We start from the raw sequence: 20,806 nt of genomic DNA, 5'->3' as shown, positions 1-20,806 counted from the left end.
AACAGTGAGCAAAACTACTTAATCTAGTAAAGATTAAGAGCAGTCTATTGTGGACAATTCTGATTGATATTAAGATAAGGTATTTGACCTTTAAGTATTTCTAAGGATACTCAATCTCATTGATTTAGAGAAATGAGCTTGAAAGCACTGTAGCCATGAGAGATTAAGCCAGTTTATTCAATGCAAGGCTGGAAATTGTCAATACTGAATTGAGAAATGCAAGTTAAGCAAGTGTAGATTTACATTGAGATCCGTTTGTAGTGGCTTCCAAATGCCAGTTAAAGCAGCACAGTTAGCAGTGCATCAGCATGGAAGGCTGTATTTACTTTGGTAAACATACTGAAATTATACAGGACAATGGTTATACACATTAGTATTGTCATGTAACAACTGTATGCCAGCCTGTATGCCAGCCTTAACATAAGGGCAACTATTTCCACTGTCAGATTAATTAAAGAGTTTGACACCAGATCCAATGATACTAAAACACAAGTTATTTATTTACAGATAGAGAAAACATACAAGTTGACTGGGAATTTGAGTACCAAGGTTATGAACACTAATATGAACAGTACTGAGGACAAACTTAAAAGTTACAGAATCCATTCAGAAGGGTGCAACATGGTTGGTTACCTTCTGATCCATGTAGGAGAAATTAGTACTTTAAAAAGTCCCTGCTTCCATGTATACCTTATCTTCATTTTGGATATCTGTGTAGGGGGAACATCTGTCTAATTTCTAGGCATTAGGCCTCTTTTCATTCACTGCATAAAAGAAGACTCCGATCATTTACAATTGTTTCATCATTGTCTTACAATGAAAAGCTCTGCAAGTATGCCAAAGGACAAAGATTAAGTTCATGTTAGGTTCACTTTAATGGACACTCATCTACTTTATAATTTAAGATCATGAAACCACAAGACATGCCATCTTTATAAGTGGACAGGAGAACGTGTGGAGTGAAAAGGTGCCACCGACATCAGAAGTGAGAATGCTAGTAACTACTGCCTTCAGTTTGTACACATGCCATCTTCCTCATATTCACCCATCAGTTGCAACACATAAGATCCAGTGTAGAGAAGAAACTGTCCAGTTATTTGTGCCATATGGGACATTAACCGAAGCACTCTCCTAGAAGAGGAAAAATTGAACAAAGTCATTTCTAAAAAAAGAAGTCTTAGACAGCTGCATCTTGTTTAAAGACAGGTTCTTCTAAGATGAGTCATGTTTAAGACTCTTCATTCTATGCACTTCTAGCCATTGTTTCGCAATGTAAAACAGCACTACAGGAAGGCCTGATTCTACAGCCACTTTATATAAGCACCTCTAACTGAGGAGGAAGCTGTTTGCATAGCAGAGATAGGCCCTGCAAGAGAAACTTTGGTTATGCAGACCAAGCAGTTAATAGTTTTAGCAGAATGCTACAGATACCTTACTGGGATTGCCATGTTTCCATTAGTAACAGAGGTAAGCAGGAAGTCAATCTGAGCCCTGCAGCATTTGTCTCACATATTAATATATAACAAGGTGGGAAGTAAGGAGGAGTGCCAGCTACAGAACCACTGACATGTCTATGAAAATACTGGCCAGATGTTACACTGGAGCAATCACACTGGATTGTTTGGCTACACTGAACTGGAGCTAAGAGTTTTAAATTTGTCCTCAATTCGGAGTATTGCTGCTTACACTCCAGAATTAATTAGCAGCTTGAAATACTGATCTTGGTGCCTGCCAGAAGTTTAAATACAGACCCATAAAATTAAGGAAATGTGAGCATTAAGATATAATCGAGACCCATGAATTCCAGGGGTATATAGAGGATAAAGCTGAACACATTGGGTGTTTATGACGCTGTTGGTATTGTGCATCAGCTTCCAGCCACTGATTAAAGGAGAGTGGAATTTTCTAAGAATGAGAAAAACTAGGCCATCAGACCAGGAACTGAGTTAGATTTGTAAACATAAAAGACTTCTCTAAACCTGTTCTCTCAACAGAAAAACAGTTTAGATTTTGCAGTCAGCAATTCACTGTGCAAGAGTAGAATAAAGATCTCAGGAACTTGGCAGTGCTTTAAACAATTCTTTCGTTATATATAAAGGCACCTGCTTGACATGCTACAGTTTGTTCTTCTCAAAGTGGCCAAGTGACTATGGAACCAGCTGCAGCCTTCTTAGGCCTCCATGCAGCTGAGTCTTACAACAGCTGCAGTATGTGTGACAACTGGCCATGGGTACAAGTGGCATATTTAGCGATTGAGAGATTAGTCTGGGCATTTGATTTTCTTCAATATGACAATAAGAAACAGAAATTTCATCAAGTTTGACAGCATGTGGGGGGCTCCTTGTCTGCCAAGTGAATGTTTGAACTCTCCAAGTAACTGGGAGGGAAGAGTACAAGACTTCAGAATTAGCAGAACACATTTTAAAGGACTGTCTTGAGAATCCAGTGCAGAGTTTGCCTTCATTTGGGATAGACTTCACTTCCTTCAATGAGCTCTGGAGAAGAATTTGCTTGTCTTGGTCTTAGAACTGCCTTTTTATAGTATAGCTATGCTTGTAGTGGGACTTCCAGTACTATACCTCAGCTGTTTTCTTGATGCTTTTTTGCACTTCCTGTGTCAGCTTCCCAGGAGCTTCAGCGAAAGTCTGGAGGAACTGTTGTTTAAAAGTCCCTTTATATAATGCAACTTCCACTATTAGAGCCCAAACCTACAACTGTTAATGGGCTTTAAAGACTGACATATGGAATTAGTCCCCATTTGTCACAAGGAGGCAGTGTTTAGTTGTTAAACAAGGTTCTGCACTGTTTTACCCATCCAATTCTGCTGAAATCAGTGCTTGGCAAAGGTTTGCTCCAGTTATGCTCTATCCTCATTTAAATCCAAGAAGAAGAAACCAAACGTTAGGAGATAGCCTAAAACTAGCATAGACTAAAAGCTTATCTGCAACCAGGAAGTGTCAATGCATGCTGTTGCAGTTTCTGCATTCCAGTATTTGAGGGGATACAGAGCCATTGGGTTGAGTGTATCAGGAAGATGCATTTCACGTGGGAATCAAGACATCCCACAGTCTTATTCAGATATGCAAAATTCATCGGGGGAGGGGAAGTGCACATTACCCCCATTCCTCTATTGTCTACCTCCCTTTCAGAAAGAGACTGATCCTATTATACAGAACATGGGAAGAGCCTGGAGGTTATTCATTCCTTCAGTGTACTGCACTGAAGTAGTTTTGATTTCAACTAAGGGAACTTGGCACCCTTTTCAGCATGTTAATTACATGATAGTCCATGTGCTGTCTACTGTTTACTATATGCATTCAATAACTAGAAGTTCTTACTCTTCTAGTAAGGTTTTCTTAATTTCTACTATAGTCTTAGCTTTAACAGTATCAAGCAAGGGTGGCCCTAGACTACCTGCCAGCAACTCGCACCCTACACAAACCATGCAATCGGTGCCCCCACCTCCATACCCCTCAATGATATCGTGCCACCATTTGGTGCCCCATTTAACTTGGCGCCCTAGGCGACCGCCTAGTTCGCCTATATGGACGGGCCACCCTGATATCAAGAGTCACATGGTAAAAAAAGGAAAGAATTCTATTGCCGTGTGCTATGTTAGGCAGGAATTGTATAAGCATGTCTTTGCTTCTACTGCTGACATGTGTAACCAGGTAGTATCTTCATTGTTGGCTCATCTAATGTTTGTGCTCCTTTGAGACTTATTTCGGTCTACATCTACTGTAGTTCAACGAACTAATCAGAATGCATACTTACCGCAGCACAGTTTTTGCTCCCATACATTTGATGTCATAGGACACAGAGTAGATTTCATAGAAAGTAGCTTTAATGTTTAGGCAGCCAATAAAGTCCTTTGGATTCAGCTTGTACAAGTCCAGGGTAATGTTAGCTACCCCCATTTTCTTAGTCTGCCGTACAGAGGTGATATAGTTTTCTCCCTAATTTGAAGAGACATTTAGTTTGATATTATAATCAGTGGATGGCATAGAGAATACACTCAGTGATACTAGATAATACTGCTATTCTAAGCAACATTATTGTTGTGGTACATGAATCCAAGTAGTTGTTACAAGGTATTTGCCACAAGTTACAGCTTTCATAGTGACTTAATTTAAGGCCTAACAGAGGATTGTAAATCATTTACATATTAATGGATACTCCTTTCAAGATGTAATTTGTGTATGTGAAATATTGCTTTTCTTTGTAGTCAGACTCTTGCCCCAAGTTGATCCAAGAATCCTTAAGTTACCAGGGCCAAGTTCCAGCAGGATTACGACACTAGTGACATGTTCAAGTTACTAGCAAGCCAGCTGTATTGGCACACCACCACCAGTTTTGGCATAAACCACCAGCTATAGAGAGATTGCTTTAAGTGGCCTGCTCCAGCAAACAGACTAGTAATATTTTAAAGTAGCCAGGAGTCAAGCTGTCCAAAATTTGGCCCAGCTGCATGGTGCCTGGGCCTTGGAATAGGCTAGTTGTTGATTTGTGGACCCAATCCTTGTTACTAAGATTTAAAGTCTCCCACTCACCCTATAATAAGCCACTAGAAGAAACCAGCATGATGGTATTTAGACACAGAACAGCACTAAGTTGTATTTAAGTAAGTTTTAAAAAGGGAAATGGGAATAGTGGTTCAGAAGCAAGCTCCCTTCAACTGTTAAATTCTGAGATCCTCAGAGGAGGTCTATACCAGGGATGAGAATGGTGATGCTTATGGTAACCAGTTAACCAGCACCTGGAAGTAGCCCCCCTGCCTGTAGCTGCCATGGGGGTCTGACTGGAGTAAGACTGTAAGGGCACAGGGCCAGCCAGCTGGGGGGAGGGGAGGGAAAGGGAGTAGGGTTGCCAGATTGTTTCAACAAAAATACTGAACACCCTCTCCCCCCCAAAAAGGAGAAAAAATTCTGTTGGGGGGAAATAGGGGAGGAGAACCAAAAAAAGGACTCCAAGAGTTAAGCAACAAACAAACAAAACAAAAACCAGCATTAAAACAATATGGCCCCTTTAATTGCATGCAGACTCAGAATAGGCCAGGGATAGAAAGAGGGAAGGTTGAACACTAAGATCCAGGGAAGGCACTGCTTCCCCTTGCTCTGGTCTTGAGGTTTTTTGCCAGCAGCCATCTTGGTTTTTTGGTCAAGCAGCAAGAAGGGAGCTTCCCTGTGAAACCAGGTAAGCAGGGGGGCCAGTACCTGAGGGAGGAGGGTGGGGGGCTGGGCCCAGTTGCCAAGTGTGTAGGGTTGCCAGGTGTCCAGTATATTTTACCTCCTGGCCATGAAAAAAACCCAGAAAATACCAGACATTTCATGTGTCTGGTAAAAATATTCAGAAAATACTGGACTGTCCAGGTCAAAACTGGACACCTGGCAATCCTAGGGGGAAGAAAGGGAGGAAAGATAGCAGCCAGGCTGGAGCAGCCACCCACATTCAGGATCCCTGTTTAATGTTAACTGGTTAAATTAACCAGTTAACATTAAACTTGATTTTACATTCATAGTCTACATTATTATGAAAAGCTGCTTGTCAGGGAGAAGTGTGTGCAGCAGTCCCATGTGCAGCAGTCCCATGTTCTAGGGAGACACCTAGTGGATAGATCCTGTATTTTAAAGGAGAAATTTAACAATGTCCTTATGGAATGCTTTGTATAACACTTATCACTATTTTTAAACAAAAAGACTGCCTTGAGCAGCTTTGCAATTTTATCTAGTAAACAATGCACAAGAAAGGCTAAAATACAAGTTACCAGGACAATTTGACCTCACTAATGTTTATGTTTGACTGCTCATCTTTTCTTTTTGCTTTGATTGACCATAGTAAATGCTTAGAGTTTGTCTCCCTTTCACAGGAGAAATTTTAAACATTCAGAACTATGTTTTAGAAGTATTCTGACAGCATGCTTGTTAGCTAATTCATGCTATTTTTAATAGCCTTTTAAGTTCAATACTGGCAGATGAAGTATGACAGCCATGTTCCTCATTTTGCAATTATATACAGGCAACTCCTGCACTTATAACGGTTCTCCAGGAACCAATTAGGTTGTAAGTTGAACCCCTTCTTCCCCCCCATAGGAGCAATGATAAAAATGGGGTTTCCGTTCCTGGCCAGCTTTGCCTTCTGGGAGTCATGTTCTGCAGCACGAGCTGCTCCCCGAGTCAGCTAGCTGGGGGCTGTGCTGGGGGAAGTAGCAGCTGGAGCAAGACGGTCGTAAATGTGGGGGAATCATAAGTCCGGGGTCGCCTGTATATAGATCACTGGAGTCAGAATCAGAAATACAGAGCTAGAAATTACCTCAAACTGAAGTCCAGCCCACTATGCTGGAGACAGAACCAAGTAAACCAAACCATTCCTGACAGGCTCATCCAACCTTGTTAAAAACCTTCGATGAGGAGGGTTCTACAACCTCCTTTGGAAGTTTTTTCCAGAGCTTAATTATGGTTAAACGTTAGAAAACCCCTTTTAACCAACCAATGTACAATTCCTTTGCTTTAGATTAAGTTCAGAACTTCTTGTCCTACCTTCAATGGGCATAGAAAAGTTGATTCTGCTTCCCCGCTCCCCCATTCTCTTTATAAACAGCCCTTAATGTATTCAGCAGCTAATCTGGTTTCTCCTTGGGGTTTTTCCAGGACTATATTTGCCCAGGTTTTAGCTTTTCCTTATAGGTCAGGTTTTTTTTTTAAGATTATTTTTATTGCTCTCCTCTGTACTCTAATTCATAAGCTTCTTTCCTAGAAATATGGGGCTTCTCTAATTTATAGATGCAATTGTTCAGTTTTCATAAGGGTAGTTTGACTATGGACTAGGGATGTCAATTAGTAGTTAACTAGATGGTTAACAGCTAAGCCTAGGCTTATTTGTTAATCTAGTCCACTACTCACATTTCCCACCTCCTGCCGCCTCTATCAGAGGCAGCTGGGGGTGGACGAGCAGGAGCTGGGGGGGCTAGCTTAAAAGCCAGTTCCCCCCAGCATTGGCTCCAGTGCCACCTGCTCCTTCCACACTGCTTCCTCTGTCAAAGGCAGCATCGTGGGAGAGAGCAGAGAAGGTTGCTTCAAAGTAGCCCGTCTATGCCCCCCCCCCCCAAAAAAACTCCCCCATGAACAGAAGCTGCTCTGCATTCCACTGCTCTGCTGCTGGGCCATCCTCTGTCTGAGGCCAGCCTGGCCACTGGGCTCTTCCTGGCTGCTTCGAGGCAGCCTCTGTCTGGGGAACTTGGACCCCCATGGACAGGGTCTGCTGCTGCCTCTATTAGATTGGGGCCAGAGTGCACTGGCTGCTGTCCCCACCCACACTATCTAACATTCCTACTATGAACCATGTCTGGGGAGGCTGATCTAGTGGTGGTTCCTGCTTAGCTCCCACCACAATAACTGCAGACAGGATTCTTTGGAAGAGAACACTTCTAGAACCAATATGAACATTATTTCTGGGCTGTTAGTTGAGAAAGGGCCATCTGCCAGAGACTAAGTTTAAAACCAAAGGGACAAAAACAGCAAGTCCCACTTTCTCTTCAAAGGAGAGTGTCAGAAGTTTGAAAAAATAAAGTTAAATCTGCCTGGCTAACATGAAGGGGATGGTGAGCTCTAGATAGATAAGTCCGAATAGCCAAAAGTAAATTTTGAAATGGCCTGTGTGATGTTCCTAGTTGTTAAAGAATCAGGACATGGGTTGTGAAGGCAGCCTGGTCACTGGAGACTACTGCCCAATACCTGCAGTTCTGCTCCTTAGGAGCTGTTCCTGCAACACAGGCCTATTGAGGCAATCATGGTTAATACACAGGAGCCTACAACCTAGGTTCTAGTTTGAGAGGTTACAAATTTAAGGCTTGTCATCCATGAACATTCTAAGGAGACAAATGTTACAGCTAGCCTTTGTCTGACAAGCACAAGCAATTTGTTTTTCTAGGGAGGAGTTCTTATTTAACAGAAGAGCCATAATTGCATTAGGACTATTCTCATGGTCAGAAAATTGGGAGCCTTTAGTCACAAGAGAAGTAGTATTAGGTAAATCAAGTCATTCATCGTGAAGTATTTTTATGCCACAAAAAAAAAAAAAATCTAGAATTGTTCATCTAGTTTCGTGGCAAGCTTTAGCCACTCTGATATTCTGTAAGTGGAATAATGCAGAATTTTGTAAAGTTAGTAACTTCTACAGAGTATTTAACATGCTCAGAATATTAAGTTTCACACCTCCATTTTAGATTATGCTGTAATCACACATTGGTTTTTGCTTTAATGTGACCCATCATGCTTTTTTAGCCTTTTCCCCTAAAGTCGGTTTCGCTTGTTTGATGCCAAAAATGTGTTTAGTTCCCTTTGACTAGAGAAAAAGTCACACTTCTACATTGTAGTATAGTAGACAGACATGAGCAAAAATGGATTTTTTTTTTTACCTTGGAGATGCCTGTTACATGTTTAATTCCGATTTATGCCAGGTTTTCAGTCTGTTCAGCTGACAGCCAGAAGAACTCCTTATTTCTAGCCCTCTAGTAAGACTTTGCATTTTTAGCATAGAAAGCAGGGATACCCAGCCTTCTTTGAAGGTAGTTTTTTCTCCCATTCTTCCCCTTGCCCCATTTCCAGCAGCCACAATTCTCCTTAAGCCAAAGGTGATCCCCAAAAGATACAAAAGAGATGTTAACACTTACTTGTGTCCACTTCTGTCCTTTTTCTAGAAGCACGAAGTGTGTATTATCTCCCAAGGACTGAAAGAACTCTTCAGTATCCACAACTGTGCCATCTTCCTCCAAAACTAGAGTAATTAGTCCAGCAGTGATCAGCAAGGCATCTAGGGCCTACAATAAGTAGTAGATGGATCTAATTCAGAATGCCATCTGCTTAACCAGACAGAAGGAATTAACTTAAGATTTAAGGAGAGCAACCTCTTGCTCATTTGCAGAGTAAATCTAACACCATATGAAGATACTGATTTGCTGCTGTTTTACACATACAGATCTCTTGCAGCTTCCACACCAAGGAAGAGTTGTAAAATCTAATTTGGCACCATGGTCCTGTATTCTGGAGACTAGTCATGCTTTCCTCACCTCACCACCTAAGTAAGTTATTCTGGAAGTTTTATACTCACAGCATCTGTGTCTCAGTAATGTAAGCAGGCTTTGATACTGTATTTAAAAGGAAAGTGTTAGTTTTAAGGAGAAATCCAGCTATAGGACATGAAGTATAGCTCCACAAGCCAATTAGTGGAGTTTTAGAGCAAGACTTCATCATATTAGTTTTGAAACAGTATTTCAAATCTCTCTTTGCAGAAAGGCTATGCTATGTTTGAATGAAGTTTCCTTCTAAATTTGACACTAAATATCTTCGCTACCAGGGTTTCTAAAGAGATGTATTGGAATGTAAGGGTACATCCACACCACACAGAAGATTGACACTACTACAGTCCATCTTCTGGAGTTCAGTTTAGTGGATGTAGTATATACTCACTAATCAAACTCAATGGGTGCCATGATTGACACCTGGTACTCCTGCACCTCATGAATAAGGGAAGCCAATAGGAGCATTTGGTCCTATCTGCCTTCTGCTGTGTGAATCTTGATACATGGCTGGAGTTAATGTACTCTACGTAGCTTGAGCTGCTGCTCTTACTTTGACGCGCCCACGTAGTGTAGACCAGGCTTAAGATATAGGCCAGGTTTGAGGTATTGAATTCTAACACAACAGCCTACATTTCAGCCATTTGATTTGCCCAGGCTAAAATGAGTTTTGCTCTTATGCAGAATTGAGCCCAGAAGACCTACATATTATGTTCTTATTGACAAGTAGCTTTAAATCTCAACCAAATGTTTGATATACCTTGCTAATGAGTTCCTGCAGGCTGCTTGCAACAATTCCTTTTCGGTTGCTGCGGTCATGATTTGATACACGGAAGGGTCGGGCTGCAGGTACAAGAGGTGGGAACAGGGTCTGTCTTGTCACTGATCCCACAGATGCTCCCACGGATACCAGAGACCTAAAAAACAGTTAAACTAAAACATTGAGAAATCGTTGTGATGTATGCATTCCCAAGATACTGCTCATATGTAGTTTACAGGTCAGTTGAGGCCAGACAAATTTCTTTAGGTTCAGGGATCAAAGTTGTTTCAGTAAAATTGCAGAGTATTTAGTTTTTTTACTTGGCAAGAAAACTGTTTTCAGTTTTAGAACTGGATACAAGCCTGGGACCAGCTTGGCCAGGTCAACACCGAGATCAAGCAGTGTCAGTCCTGTTTACAATGACTTAATTGGATATTGCTTAGAGCAGCTCTCTTTCCAAATTAGTTTACTTTCCCACCATTATTTTCCTTATCTGTAAGAAGCAGTCTCATTGGCTGCCTCCCCAGAGCTGTATGAAATCTAGAAGGGCTTTAAGGCAGGCCAGATTTATTTTAGTACATAATACGTACAGGGCTGTGGGTCCCATCAGTGCTTCCATATCCACCTGCTATGAAGCAGGGATTTGCCTGGGTAGCTTCCATTATTTCAACACCAAAGCACTGGAAGTTTAGATGCTCATTACAAGAGGCAAGCTAGCTAGTACTTAGTATCAATTTTAATATTGAAGCCATTACTTCTCTGCTGTATTTGCTTTGTCAAGATTTGAAAGTCTGCCAGTTATGCAGCAAGTTGCTACTTCAGGTAGCTTAGCTATTGGAATTATATACTGTAGTATTTAAAATACTAGTGTTCAGTTTGATGTAATTATTTGGCTCAAGTTAGATTTGGTGTAGTACATATGATCAGATTGTTTTTCAGCCCATTTAATTCAGCTGAGGATGCATGGACTAAGTCTATAAATCAAAACTAGCAATCTTTCTATCAAGTTATATTTTGGTTCTAGTTCCTGATCATTTTAATTTTGGCCAGATATTTCCTCCACTATGTATTGGCTTTGTTTTTCAAAATCAGCAACATAGTCTTAGTTTGAGATTCACTTCATTCAAGAAATGAAGTATCTTTTGATTATTATTTATTCCATGTGTAGTTGAAGCATTGCTTTCCGGATTGCTGTTCAAATGGGGGAAAAAAAAATTCAGCTCATGAGGTACTAAGCATCACTGGTAACGATCAGGTATAGTGAAAATAACTTTCCCCCGTCATACTAGTGTACTTGAATGGAGATTTTTCTTCTCCCTTACAGATTTCTACCAAAAAAATACAGTAAAGATTGTGATTTAGTTATTTGCTCTTACTATTTTATGCCTTATGATGAATGTGTTGCACAGTCTACAAGTGATCAGTTTTTACCTTTTGAATGGTAGCAATATGGACTAGATTTGGACCACACAAATAAGAATTTTCGTACTAGTTAACAAGCTTAAGGCCCCTCAAGTAGGGAGCTGTCTGCAACTTCAGACAACAGGACATCATATATCCCTTTTGTATAAAGTTATTTTGCTAGTATCTGTGCTAGTTTCAATCAGAAGGACTCTACAAGACTAGTAGAACAGTTGAGATTTGAAGATACCAAGTGTCATGGTTTACTTTCTAAATACTAAGCTGCATTAGATCTTGCAAACTCTTATTTTGCCAGGAAGGGAATTTGTTCAGGCAGAAGACAAAGCATAAGAAAAAGCACAAGGTCAAGGCATATATTATGGCTCACTAAGCATCTGACAGAACAAGGAAGCACCATGTGGGCTTTAGGTTAGGCATCAAAGCCAAGTAAGAGCTAGGGTTCAGATTATACAGTTCAAGAACTGAGCTTACATGATTGTGCTACTAATTGCCCAATTTTGGCACCCAAATCCTCCAGTACAGGTTGAACCTCTGAAATCTGAAATTCTCTGGTTAGCAACACCTGTGGTCCAGTAGGACCACAGATGTTGTTGGAGCAGAGAGCCCTGGTGCCTGGCAGTGCAAACCCCATCCCTGGGGAGACCAGAGCAGGAGGGGGGAGCGCCATCCTAGGGAGCTCCAGCAGGCCAGAGCCCAAGCCTGTTCGATCCATTTGTGTTTGATCCAAAATGAGGCAATGCATTTTGATACTACAGGTCAGGTCCCCAGGGTGCTGGACAAGGAAGGGCCAACCTGTAGTATCAAAATGCATTGCCTCATTTTGGATCGAACACAAAGCCATAGGATCACATTAAAAGCCAAAATTCTTCACAGAATTCCAAACATATGTTTTTATAAGGGAGACATTTAGGATCCCTGAATTCAGCTACTTTTCAGTGGGCGGTACCCTACAGCAATCCCTGTGCACACTGTTGGCTGCAAGGTTTAAGACACCCTGTACATTGTCTGCAAGCATGACTGTCTACGTGATATGGTGCAACAGCCTTCTGTCATACTCTGGTTTTGTGCAATTTTTTACTCCAATCTATGGAGTGTTTGTGACCTTTAGATTAGAATACATTGACTAACAGGACTTAATTTAGCGTCAGGGGAGTGAGTCACCTAGAAGTGATGCAGTTAGTGTTTGAGGAAGGCTATGTGCTATAGAATATTACTTCAGTAATTCGCTCTAAAATTCTGTGAATTATCTAGTTTATATTCATTATCATGTACAAAAGGAAAGCAGGAACTAAAAAAGTTTAAGAATACTCCTGCCTTTTTAGACAATTAAATGGCTACAACATGAACAGACCTCTCCTCCCCTCCCCCCGTCTTAAGTTATACCTAAAATCTAAGGAGGCTAATAACCCATAAGTCTTAAACTGTCTCAGCATGACATCCAATTTAGCATATACTATAGGCTAGATTATAGTACTAATATGTATTATTTGCTAGATTATACTCCCCTATATTTCATTGGGGTGAAATAACTTTTGATTTGCTACTATCTTTGAAATCTGCTTAAGAAGCAAGTGTTGGGAACCAAGTACAGAATCAAATTCCAGAATGTCAAAATTATAACAAAACTCTCAGTTTTGCCATAGAAAACTTTCAGATGCCATAGAACACAAGACCAAATCAAGATTTTGGGTATCTTAATATTTAAGATTATCTTCTTGTAGATTTACAATGACAGTTAGGAGCCAAACAACTGTTTTCTTTCAGTCTAGAGGCTCACACATTGGGATCTGTTAGCAGTACCTACAGTTACTGCAGAAGCCCTGGAGCTAACTGTACTCATGCTGTTTGAGCACTGTTGAGACACTTGACCCAAATCTTTGTTCTTAAAGAAGAGAGGCTGAAAGGAGACGCTAAACAACGTTTCCTTTTTCAGTGCAAGAAACGCGCAACTATGTTGCGGCTGCTTTTCACAAGGAAACAGCTGACCCGTTCCAGCTCTTCTCCCTGCCGGTTCAGAGGGCGCAAGATGCCAGTTTAGCTCGGTTGCACGGGTTTTCAGCAGGAAAAGCATCGCTACCAGCTAATCCTGCAGCTTTTTATTCCGCGCGGGGGGGAGGGGAGTAGTGAGGTTTCCTTCCAGGACGCCTGGCAACATGGGGAGAGTTACCGACAGGCTTCGAGTGAGAGACAAGCCGGGCTGCGGGACCCCCCGGGATTGGGGCGGGAGGGGTTAGGAAGCAGACTCCTCGGCGGCTCCACGGGCTGCCCCCTTGCACTATGTGCAGGGGGAGGCTCGGGCCGGCGCGCCCCAGGGACACGCGCTCGCTCACTCACCGCACCAGGGAGCCGGCGTAGTCCCGAGCGCTCGCCATCCCCAGCCGGGTCCCGAACCAGCAGAGCAGGAGCTGCCCGCCGCCGCCGCAATTTATACCGCTCCTTCTCGGCAGCTAGCCCCGCCCCCGCCCGAGCGAACCACGCCCACTCCTAGGAAGCCACGCCCACTGCCCCCCTCTTGCGAGACCTCTTCCCCTCCCGCCACGCTCAGCCACGCCCACTAGAGGTGCGTGCGGGAGGGAAAGGGCTGCAGGGAAGTGAGGGGGGCTGAGGAGAAGGGGTGGGTCCGAGAGGTGTGGGGGGGGGGGGAAGGGTGATGGCAACTGGGAGGAGAAGGGCACCGGAGGGGGAGACGACCAGATACAAGGCGGCTGGAACAATGTTTATAATAGAGCTGCTGAGAGTTACGGAATTAAATTGCTATCCCTTATAGAAGAGAAACCACATCAAACCAAGGGATGGGCCAGCACCTTCCCCTCCTCAGAGTTCCTGCACCTATGCCCAGAATAAAAACATGTTGTTGTTTGGCTGTTGTGAGAATGCAAACCACCCTGGTTGTTTCTCAGGGCAGATATCTGGATACACCACACATCCATCCCTCTTACTTATCTTTGTTAGAATTAGTGAATAAACGGGGCTTGGCCCTCACTGCTTATCTATCACTGATGACCGTTTCTGATTCCATGGTAGCTCAGTGATGGTCTCTTTATTGCCACTTTATTTTCCTTGCTATGGTTTTTCCACAATTTTTCCTCGCTACTTTTTAATAAATAGCTTTCTATTGATGTTGCTAATGTTTGTGTTTGTATAGTTGTTCCTACGTGCATTTTGATGGGATTATGGAGGTTTTCTGGTGGCTGTAGGTTGAGATGGGCATAGTTTGATAAATAGAGCAGTGGTGAGACTAGTATAGTGTGAATTTTCTGCAGCTGATGTAGTCATTTGCATCTCTGTAGACTGTAGAGTGACTATAAAACAAATTGCACGTTAAAATGGTAGTGGTCACCCACATGTAAATTGAGTATAAAAGTTTCCAAGACACTGTAGAATCAGGACACAAGTCAGTTATGGCAGCTGTTGTCCACTAGAGAATTAAAAGGAAATTTGCCTAAAGGACTCACTTTTATATTTTTGCTAAGGATATACAGAAATGGTTATACAAGAGTAAGGTATGAACTAGGAAGAAGAATATCGAAAATGTGAAAAAGGAGCAGGGGAAGGATGGTAAAAGGTGGTAGATTGACAATAATGGAAAATGAAGTCCTCTGTTTTTCAATCAGACCAGACTCAGAGATACCAGTGAACTTGTTAACTGGTGAAATCACAAGGCAAAAGTGTATCTTAAGAGAACTGTATTATAACTCTTGTAGATCGTGTATTAAACATGATTTATTCTTGCTTGCATGAATAAGAAAAACATAAAATAACTATGTTAAAGAACTATGTTAGCCTAGCTACCTACCTGTGATAAATTAGTTCCCTTATACAATTTGTATAATCCGGGCAGGCAAGAATAAAAATGTTATAGTATATTGGCCCACTACCACTTTCCTCTGATACGTTTAATCAGTTATTTTGGATGCACAGCTGGAGCATGAGAGTCTTATTTGTAGTGACAGGGAATATTGAACAGACCATGCCTGTGAAAAAGAAAAAAATGTTCCTTTCAGATACACTTTTGTTTGATGAGTTCACATATGAAAGACTTGTATAAAAACTTCTCTAAACATGAGGTAAGCCCATTGTTGGTGTGTCAAATCACAAGGACCACTGCAGAAATCAAAGTGGCAGTCATCCTGTGGAAGTAGGCTGCCTTGCATAGATACCTGATAGGCACGTGCAACAGTTTGGGTTTTAAGATGTTCACACTGGGTGTGGTTGGGTTGGGCATGACAAGACATGATCTGTTGCACAGGTGTATTATCAACCTGGTCACTGTGACAGAGATTGCTGAGGATTTAATTAATTGAGGTGCCTGAACTGTGCAGGGTTATTGATGGAACATATATGCCTGTTCTATGTTCCCATCACCTCCACAGTGATCCCAAGAGTACATGGATTAATAGAAAGGAAAACTACTCAGTGGAGATACATGTTTATCATTGTAACAAATTCTAGGACATTTGTATGGGGTGGCCAGGGAAAGCACATGATTGGCTGAAACAGGAAGCAAAGAAGAGGCGTTCAATATACAATGCAGTGAGAAGAGGACCTGAAACACCTTATGAGCAACCTGGTTATTGCACTGAAGGCTGTTACTCATTTTTGCACAGCTTGCAGTTGGCTTGCAGCCCAAATTAGAGATGGTCTGAGCACACAGTTTTATATCGATGGTAGGGAATTGTGCAGGAATCATGTAAATATATATATGCTTGTATGCATTTATTTTTTCTCATAGTTGATTATTTGCATTAGCTATAGAAAGGGAGTTTAAGGAGGAACTATTTGTTGTGTTGATATGAAAGAGCAGGCTGACTAATGTAGTGGTACACAAAGAGAGTTTTTTTTTTCAGAATCTGCTTTATTATACAAACAGAAGTGTCAGTGAAGACTAGCTACAATATCAAGACAAAGTAACAGATTTACAAAAATAAAGGTTATAAGTAGACCATTTATCTTTTCACCTTTTTATGTGAAGAGGTGGGATGGTTTAAACAGATGTAGGGAGCTGGAGAGTAGATGGCAATCATATAAGTACTATTGTCCTGAATGATAATTTTGTACTGAGCAGATGGTATCTGTACACAGACACGTTGCAGAACAAATCTGCTGTCATCTTACTTGAGGAATACCTAATTCAAATGGTTGTGTGGTTACCTGTGGATTACTGAGAGTATTTTGGTTTGTGGACATACACCAAGTTTCAGATGTGATAGGAATATGAATAGGTATGCCAAATAGATACATTCATGGAGGTTAGGTCCATTAAATCTTAGCCAGGATGGTAGGAATGGTTTCCCTAGCCTCTGTTTGTCAGAGCCTGGAAATGGGTGAGAGGGGAGGGATCACTTGATGATTACCTGTCTCTGTTTACTCCCTTTGGGGCATCTGGCATTGGCCACTGATGGAAGACAGGATACTGGCTAGTTGGACCTTTGGTCTGAGCCAGTATTGCCATTCTTATGTAAATATTTAAATGTAGATAAGGTCTGGAATATTTACAAAAAACTAGACAGGAAACTGTTTTGAATCCCACACATTTAAATAATACAATACATGGAAGCTTAACTTCTGTCAGCCTTTGACATATGAATGGGAATGAGGTTCCTCCTTGCCTCAACCAACAATGATCTCTCAAAGTGGTGTGTGCCTCTTGAAAATATCTTGGAACAAATTCTGCCTTAATGTAAGCCCATGCAATTCTGCTGAAATCCATTCCATTCTCTTATGTGTAGGTTGGAAATTAATTTAAAAGCACCATTTTGGTGGATGAGAGAGGTCAGCCCTTAGCTCCAGTGAAGTATCTGTCCCATAATGAAATTTTCTAAAAAATTACTTAATGAGAAGAGTTTGTGAAGTTTTTATTCTTTTAAAAATTTTTGTGATGGTTACAATTTATTAGAAACACCCAGACATTATTGAGTGGCACATATTACGTATATGAAAAAATAATAGTGTACTGGGATTGCTCCAAGACAAGTTCAAATGTAGATTAGTCATTGTTAGGTGAGGTATTAAATACAAAAACTAAAATCCTGCCTTTATTTACACCTTTTGTGCAACTTTGTGGAAGTAATGGGTGGCATGGGATATTCATTGGCAGGAGTTCACCCTGATGTCTGAAAGCTGATTTGTTAAGTTTCGGACTGAATTATGGCATCAATAATTATAAACTGAATTGTACACGTTGCACTTGTTTGTAATCTCTCTCTCTCCTTTTATATATCCCCCAGGCTTTTAGATGGAGATCTTCATTGTTTCTAGGTATCGTACTACTTATTCTTGTTTTAAGGTTCTGAGCCATATATCAAAGCCCACTGTTTTTGCTCCATAGATATGGTGGGCATTTTGTCTGGGAGTCAGGAGCCATAAGGGTTAAACCTCATCCCAGAAAGGAAAGGGTTTAGGTCACAAGATCACACCCATCCTATCAGGCACATTGTCATTTCTTGTGACATCATGGCAGTTTACCTCACATCCAGTGACACCTCATGCTTACCTTATTTCTGACTCAATCTTTTATCTTTCACTCTTCTTTTAATTGAAGGTAGAGGCATAGCGCAATTGTCATAGATCTAATATGTGAGACCTCTTAAAAGACCAACAAGATAGTGAAATATTAGTTGTAATAAGAATTTTTGGGAATTACTGCATTATAGCAGTAAACTTGGAACAAAGGGCTGATGTTTCATTTGAGACTATAATATTGATCTTTTCATTGGTTTTCATGAGTCTCTGAAGAGCAGTGCTATTATTTGCACCTGTTCCTACCCCTTAGATTGGAGTGGGCCATAATTTTTAATGGAGAGCCACTCTAAGATTTTGGTGAGTGGTCAAGGGCCACATTTCTACCAATGGGGTGTGAGGTCTGGGACAGAGGTTGGGTGCAGAAAGGAGCTTGGGGGGTGTGGAGTCTGAGATGGAGTTTGGGTGAAGGAGGGGGTTATGATCTGTGGCAGAGGCTTGGGGTGCCAAGTCCAGAAGGAGGTATATGTGGAGGAGAGGATTCTGGCCTGGGGAAGGTGCTCTAGAAGGGGGTGCAGGGTCTGGGAGGGAGCTGTGACCTTGGGGAAGGGGATGCAGAGGGTTTGAGTGGTGACCTGGGGCAGGGGAATGGGCTGCAGAGTCAGGGAGTGGGGTGGGTGCCAGAGAAGAATCTGGCCTTGCGGACAGCTATAGAAGGGAGGTATAGGGTCCCTCTCCCCCCCTTTCTCTTCCCAGTCCACCCCGTCCAGCCCTGCTTCCGGCGGCCGGTTCCCCCCGCCACCCACCAATCTCTCCCGGTCAGCCCTGCTCCCCCTATGACAACCCCCACCCCACCAGCCCCACTGCCCTCATCCAGCCCTGCTTCTGGCAGCTGATTCTCCCGTTCTCCTCCTCCTGATCTCCTCCGGCCAGCTCCCCCGCCTCCTGGCCAGCGCTGCTTCGCCGCCTGCCCTCTCCGATCTCCGCCACCAGACAGCCCCGCTACTCCCAACCCTGCTTCTGGCGCCTGCCCGCCCACCCGCCCAGATCTCTGCAGGACAGACCCGCCACTCCCAGCCCTGCTTGGCTGCCCACCCACCTGCCCGGATCTCCACTGGGACAGTCCCGCTGCCCCCAGCCCTGCTTTCACCACTTGTCCACCCGCCTGCCTGGATCTCTGCGGGAGAGCCACGCCGCTCCCAGCCCTGCTTTGGCTGCCCGCCCGCCTGCCCAGATCTCCACCAGGACAGCCCCGCTGCCCCCAGCACTGCTTCCCAGTGGCTGGTTCCTCCCTCCCTCCTCCCAGCCCGCCCCGCTCTGCTCCCCTCCCAGCAGCCATGGTGAGGCCTGGTATTTTTTTCCCGTGGCCTGGTACTGGGCCGCGGCCCATAGTTTGAGAAACGCTGCCCTAGATGACAGATCCTACCTCCCCACAGACACCCAGTTGGTGTCAGTTCTGTCCAGGAAGAATGCCAAAGGTTTTGGGTGGGTATGGCTCCCGATGGAGGGCACGGAGACTTTTTGTATGGTATCATCAGCAGGTAAAGTGTTTGAAATAGAAGCTGGTCTTTCCTGCTTCAGGAGACAAGTAACTACATTTTGTTGCCTCTCTGGCAATGACAGAAAATGTCTGAAGTACTTTATGTACATAGGTATGTCTCCTGCTGGCCCTATGCCAATGGGTCCACTGCGTTGTACTGGGCCTTTCCATACTCAGCATCCTCACTGGCCATAGATCTCATGTTCTTCCAGGGCAAGTAGTCCTGTGGCACCTTAGAGGCTAACAAAAATATATAGCCTTAGTCGCTAAGGTGCCAGAGGACTACTCGTTTTTAAAGTTACTGACTAACATGGCTACCCCTCTGAGACGTTTCTTCTGATAAGACAGTCATCAGTGGTCCCTCCTTTCTTCACAATATTTGTAATATAGACTCTGAGGGGCTGATTCATCAGAAATTTTGTGAATGGAGCCTTGGAATTGTTGGCTTTCATTTGGCCTTTTTAGCCTCATATAAATAACTTGTTTTGGGCTATATGTTTGATGGCTTCAGGGAAAAAGAAGTCACGTATTTGGGCTCCATCATCATACAAACAACATAACACAGGAACTTTAAAGAAAGAGACCGTATAGAATTGTCATAATTGAATTCCCACTTACCTTAACCTGGCATCTTAAGAAAGGAGGCATAAATGTGTTAAAAAATACAGACAATTACTGGGATATTTTAATGCAGCAGGTATCCTATAGCAGTATATATATATCTACAGGAAGTCTCCAACTTACAAATGGGTTGTGTTCCAAAAATTTGTTCGTAAGTCAATTGTTTGGAATTAGGAATGCATTTTCCCATAAAAACAATGTTATAAACAGTGGTTACACTTCCATGCTAGACCACAAAAACCTATTTAACCCAAAATGTAGCTGAAATACTATATATTTGCAATGAAAAATAGTTCTTTTTATTTAACCTTGAATGCTGGTACTTGAAAAAAGACAGGTTGAATTAGAGGAGGAGAAGGCAGGAGATAGAGATTCTGAAGGGGACTTGTGGGCATCCTCCAGCTCCCTTCCCTCCCTCATGGGCTCTGCACCAGCTCCTGTGGCCAGACCCATCCCCCAGACACCCTCTCTCACACCACAGAGTGGACCCAGCCCCCACTCACCAGGAAGCAGCAAGTGGCGAAAGCATGGGCTGGAGGAATCTGGAGGAGCACCGGGCAGCTGTGCAGCCGGTGGCTGGAGAGAAGCCATGGTTTCCCCTTCATTGCATTGATTAGCAAAATAAAGACAGATGGCAATGGATTAATGCTCACACTTCTTTATTAGTGTGCAATCATCCCAGATTTTTGGATTCTCTTAGGGCTCAATCCAAAGCCTATTAGGTCATGAGAAACACCTGTTGACTTTAGCAGACTTTGAATCAGACTCTGTCTCTAATTAAAACTTCACAGCTAATGCCTGGTCTAGACAGTTTTATTTTATTTTTATTACTTTAAGTATTTTTGCTAGTCGTGTGGGGTTTTTTAATAGTTACATTGGTACAACTCCTTTGGTAGACACATGTTAACCATTATAAAGGTCTCTACATCAA

The 20,806-nt window shown here is 42.5% G+C and overlaps 1 protein-coding gene across 1 annotated transcript; it reads right to left on the bottom strand.

Moving 5' to 3' along the window:
* Window positions 1-471: 471 nt before the first annotated feature.
* CIDEA (cell death inducing DFFA like effector a) lies at window positions 472-13,721 on the bottom strand. The gene is made up of 5 exons (XM_006117490.4): window positions 13,590-13,721; window positions 9,834-9,990; window positions 8,669-8,815; window positions 3,775-3,956; window positions 472-1,131 (listed from the first exon to the last, which is right to left on the bottom strand). Exons 1-5 carry the CDS (start codon window positions 13,625-13,627, stop codon window positions 1,011-1,013), a joined length of 645 nt encoding a protein of 214 aa, XP_006117552.1. The 5' UTR covers window positions 13,628-13,721; the 3' UTR covers window positions 472-1,010.
* Window positions 13,722-20,806: the final 7,085 nt, after the last annotated feature.

Source organism: Pelodiscus sinensis, chromosome 2 (assembly GCF_049634645.1).
Source record: "Pelodiscus sinensis isolate JC-2024 chromosome 2, ASM4963464v1, whole genome shotgun sequence".
Classification (NCBI taxonomy): Eukaryota; Metazoa; Chordata; order Testudines; family Trionychidae; genus Pelodiscus; species Pelodiscus sinensis.
The sequence above is the reverse complement of the archived record's forward strand: the minus strand, read 5'-3'. Positions and strand labels throughout refer to the sequence as shown.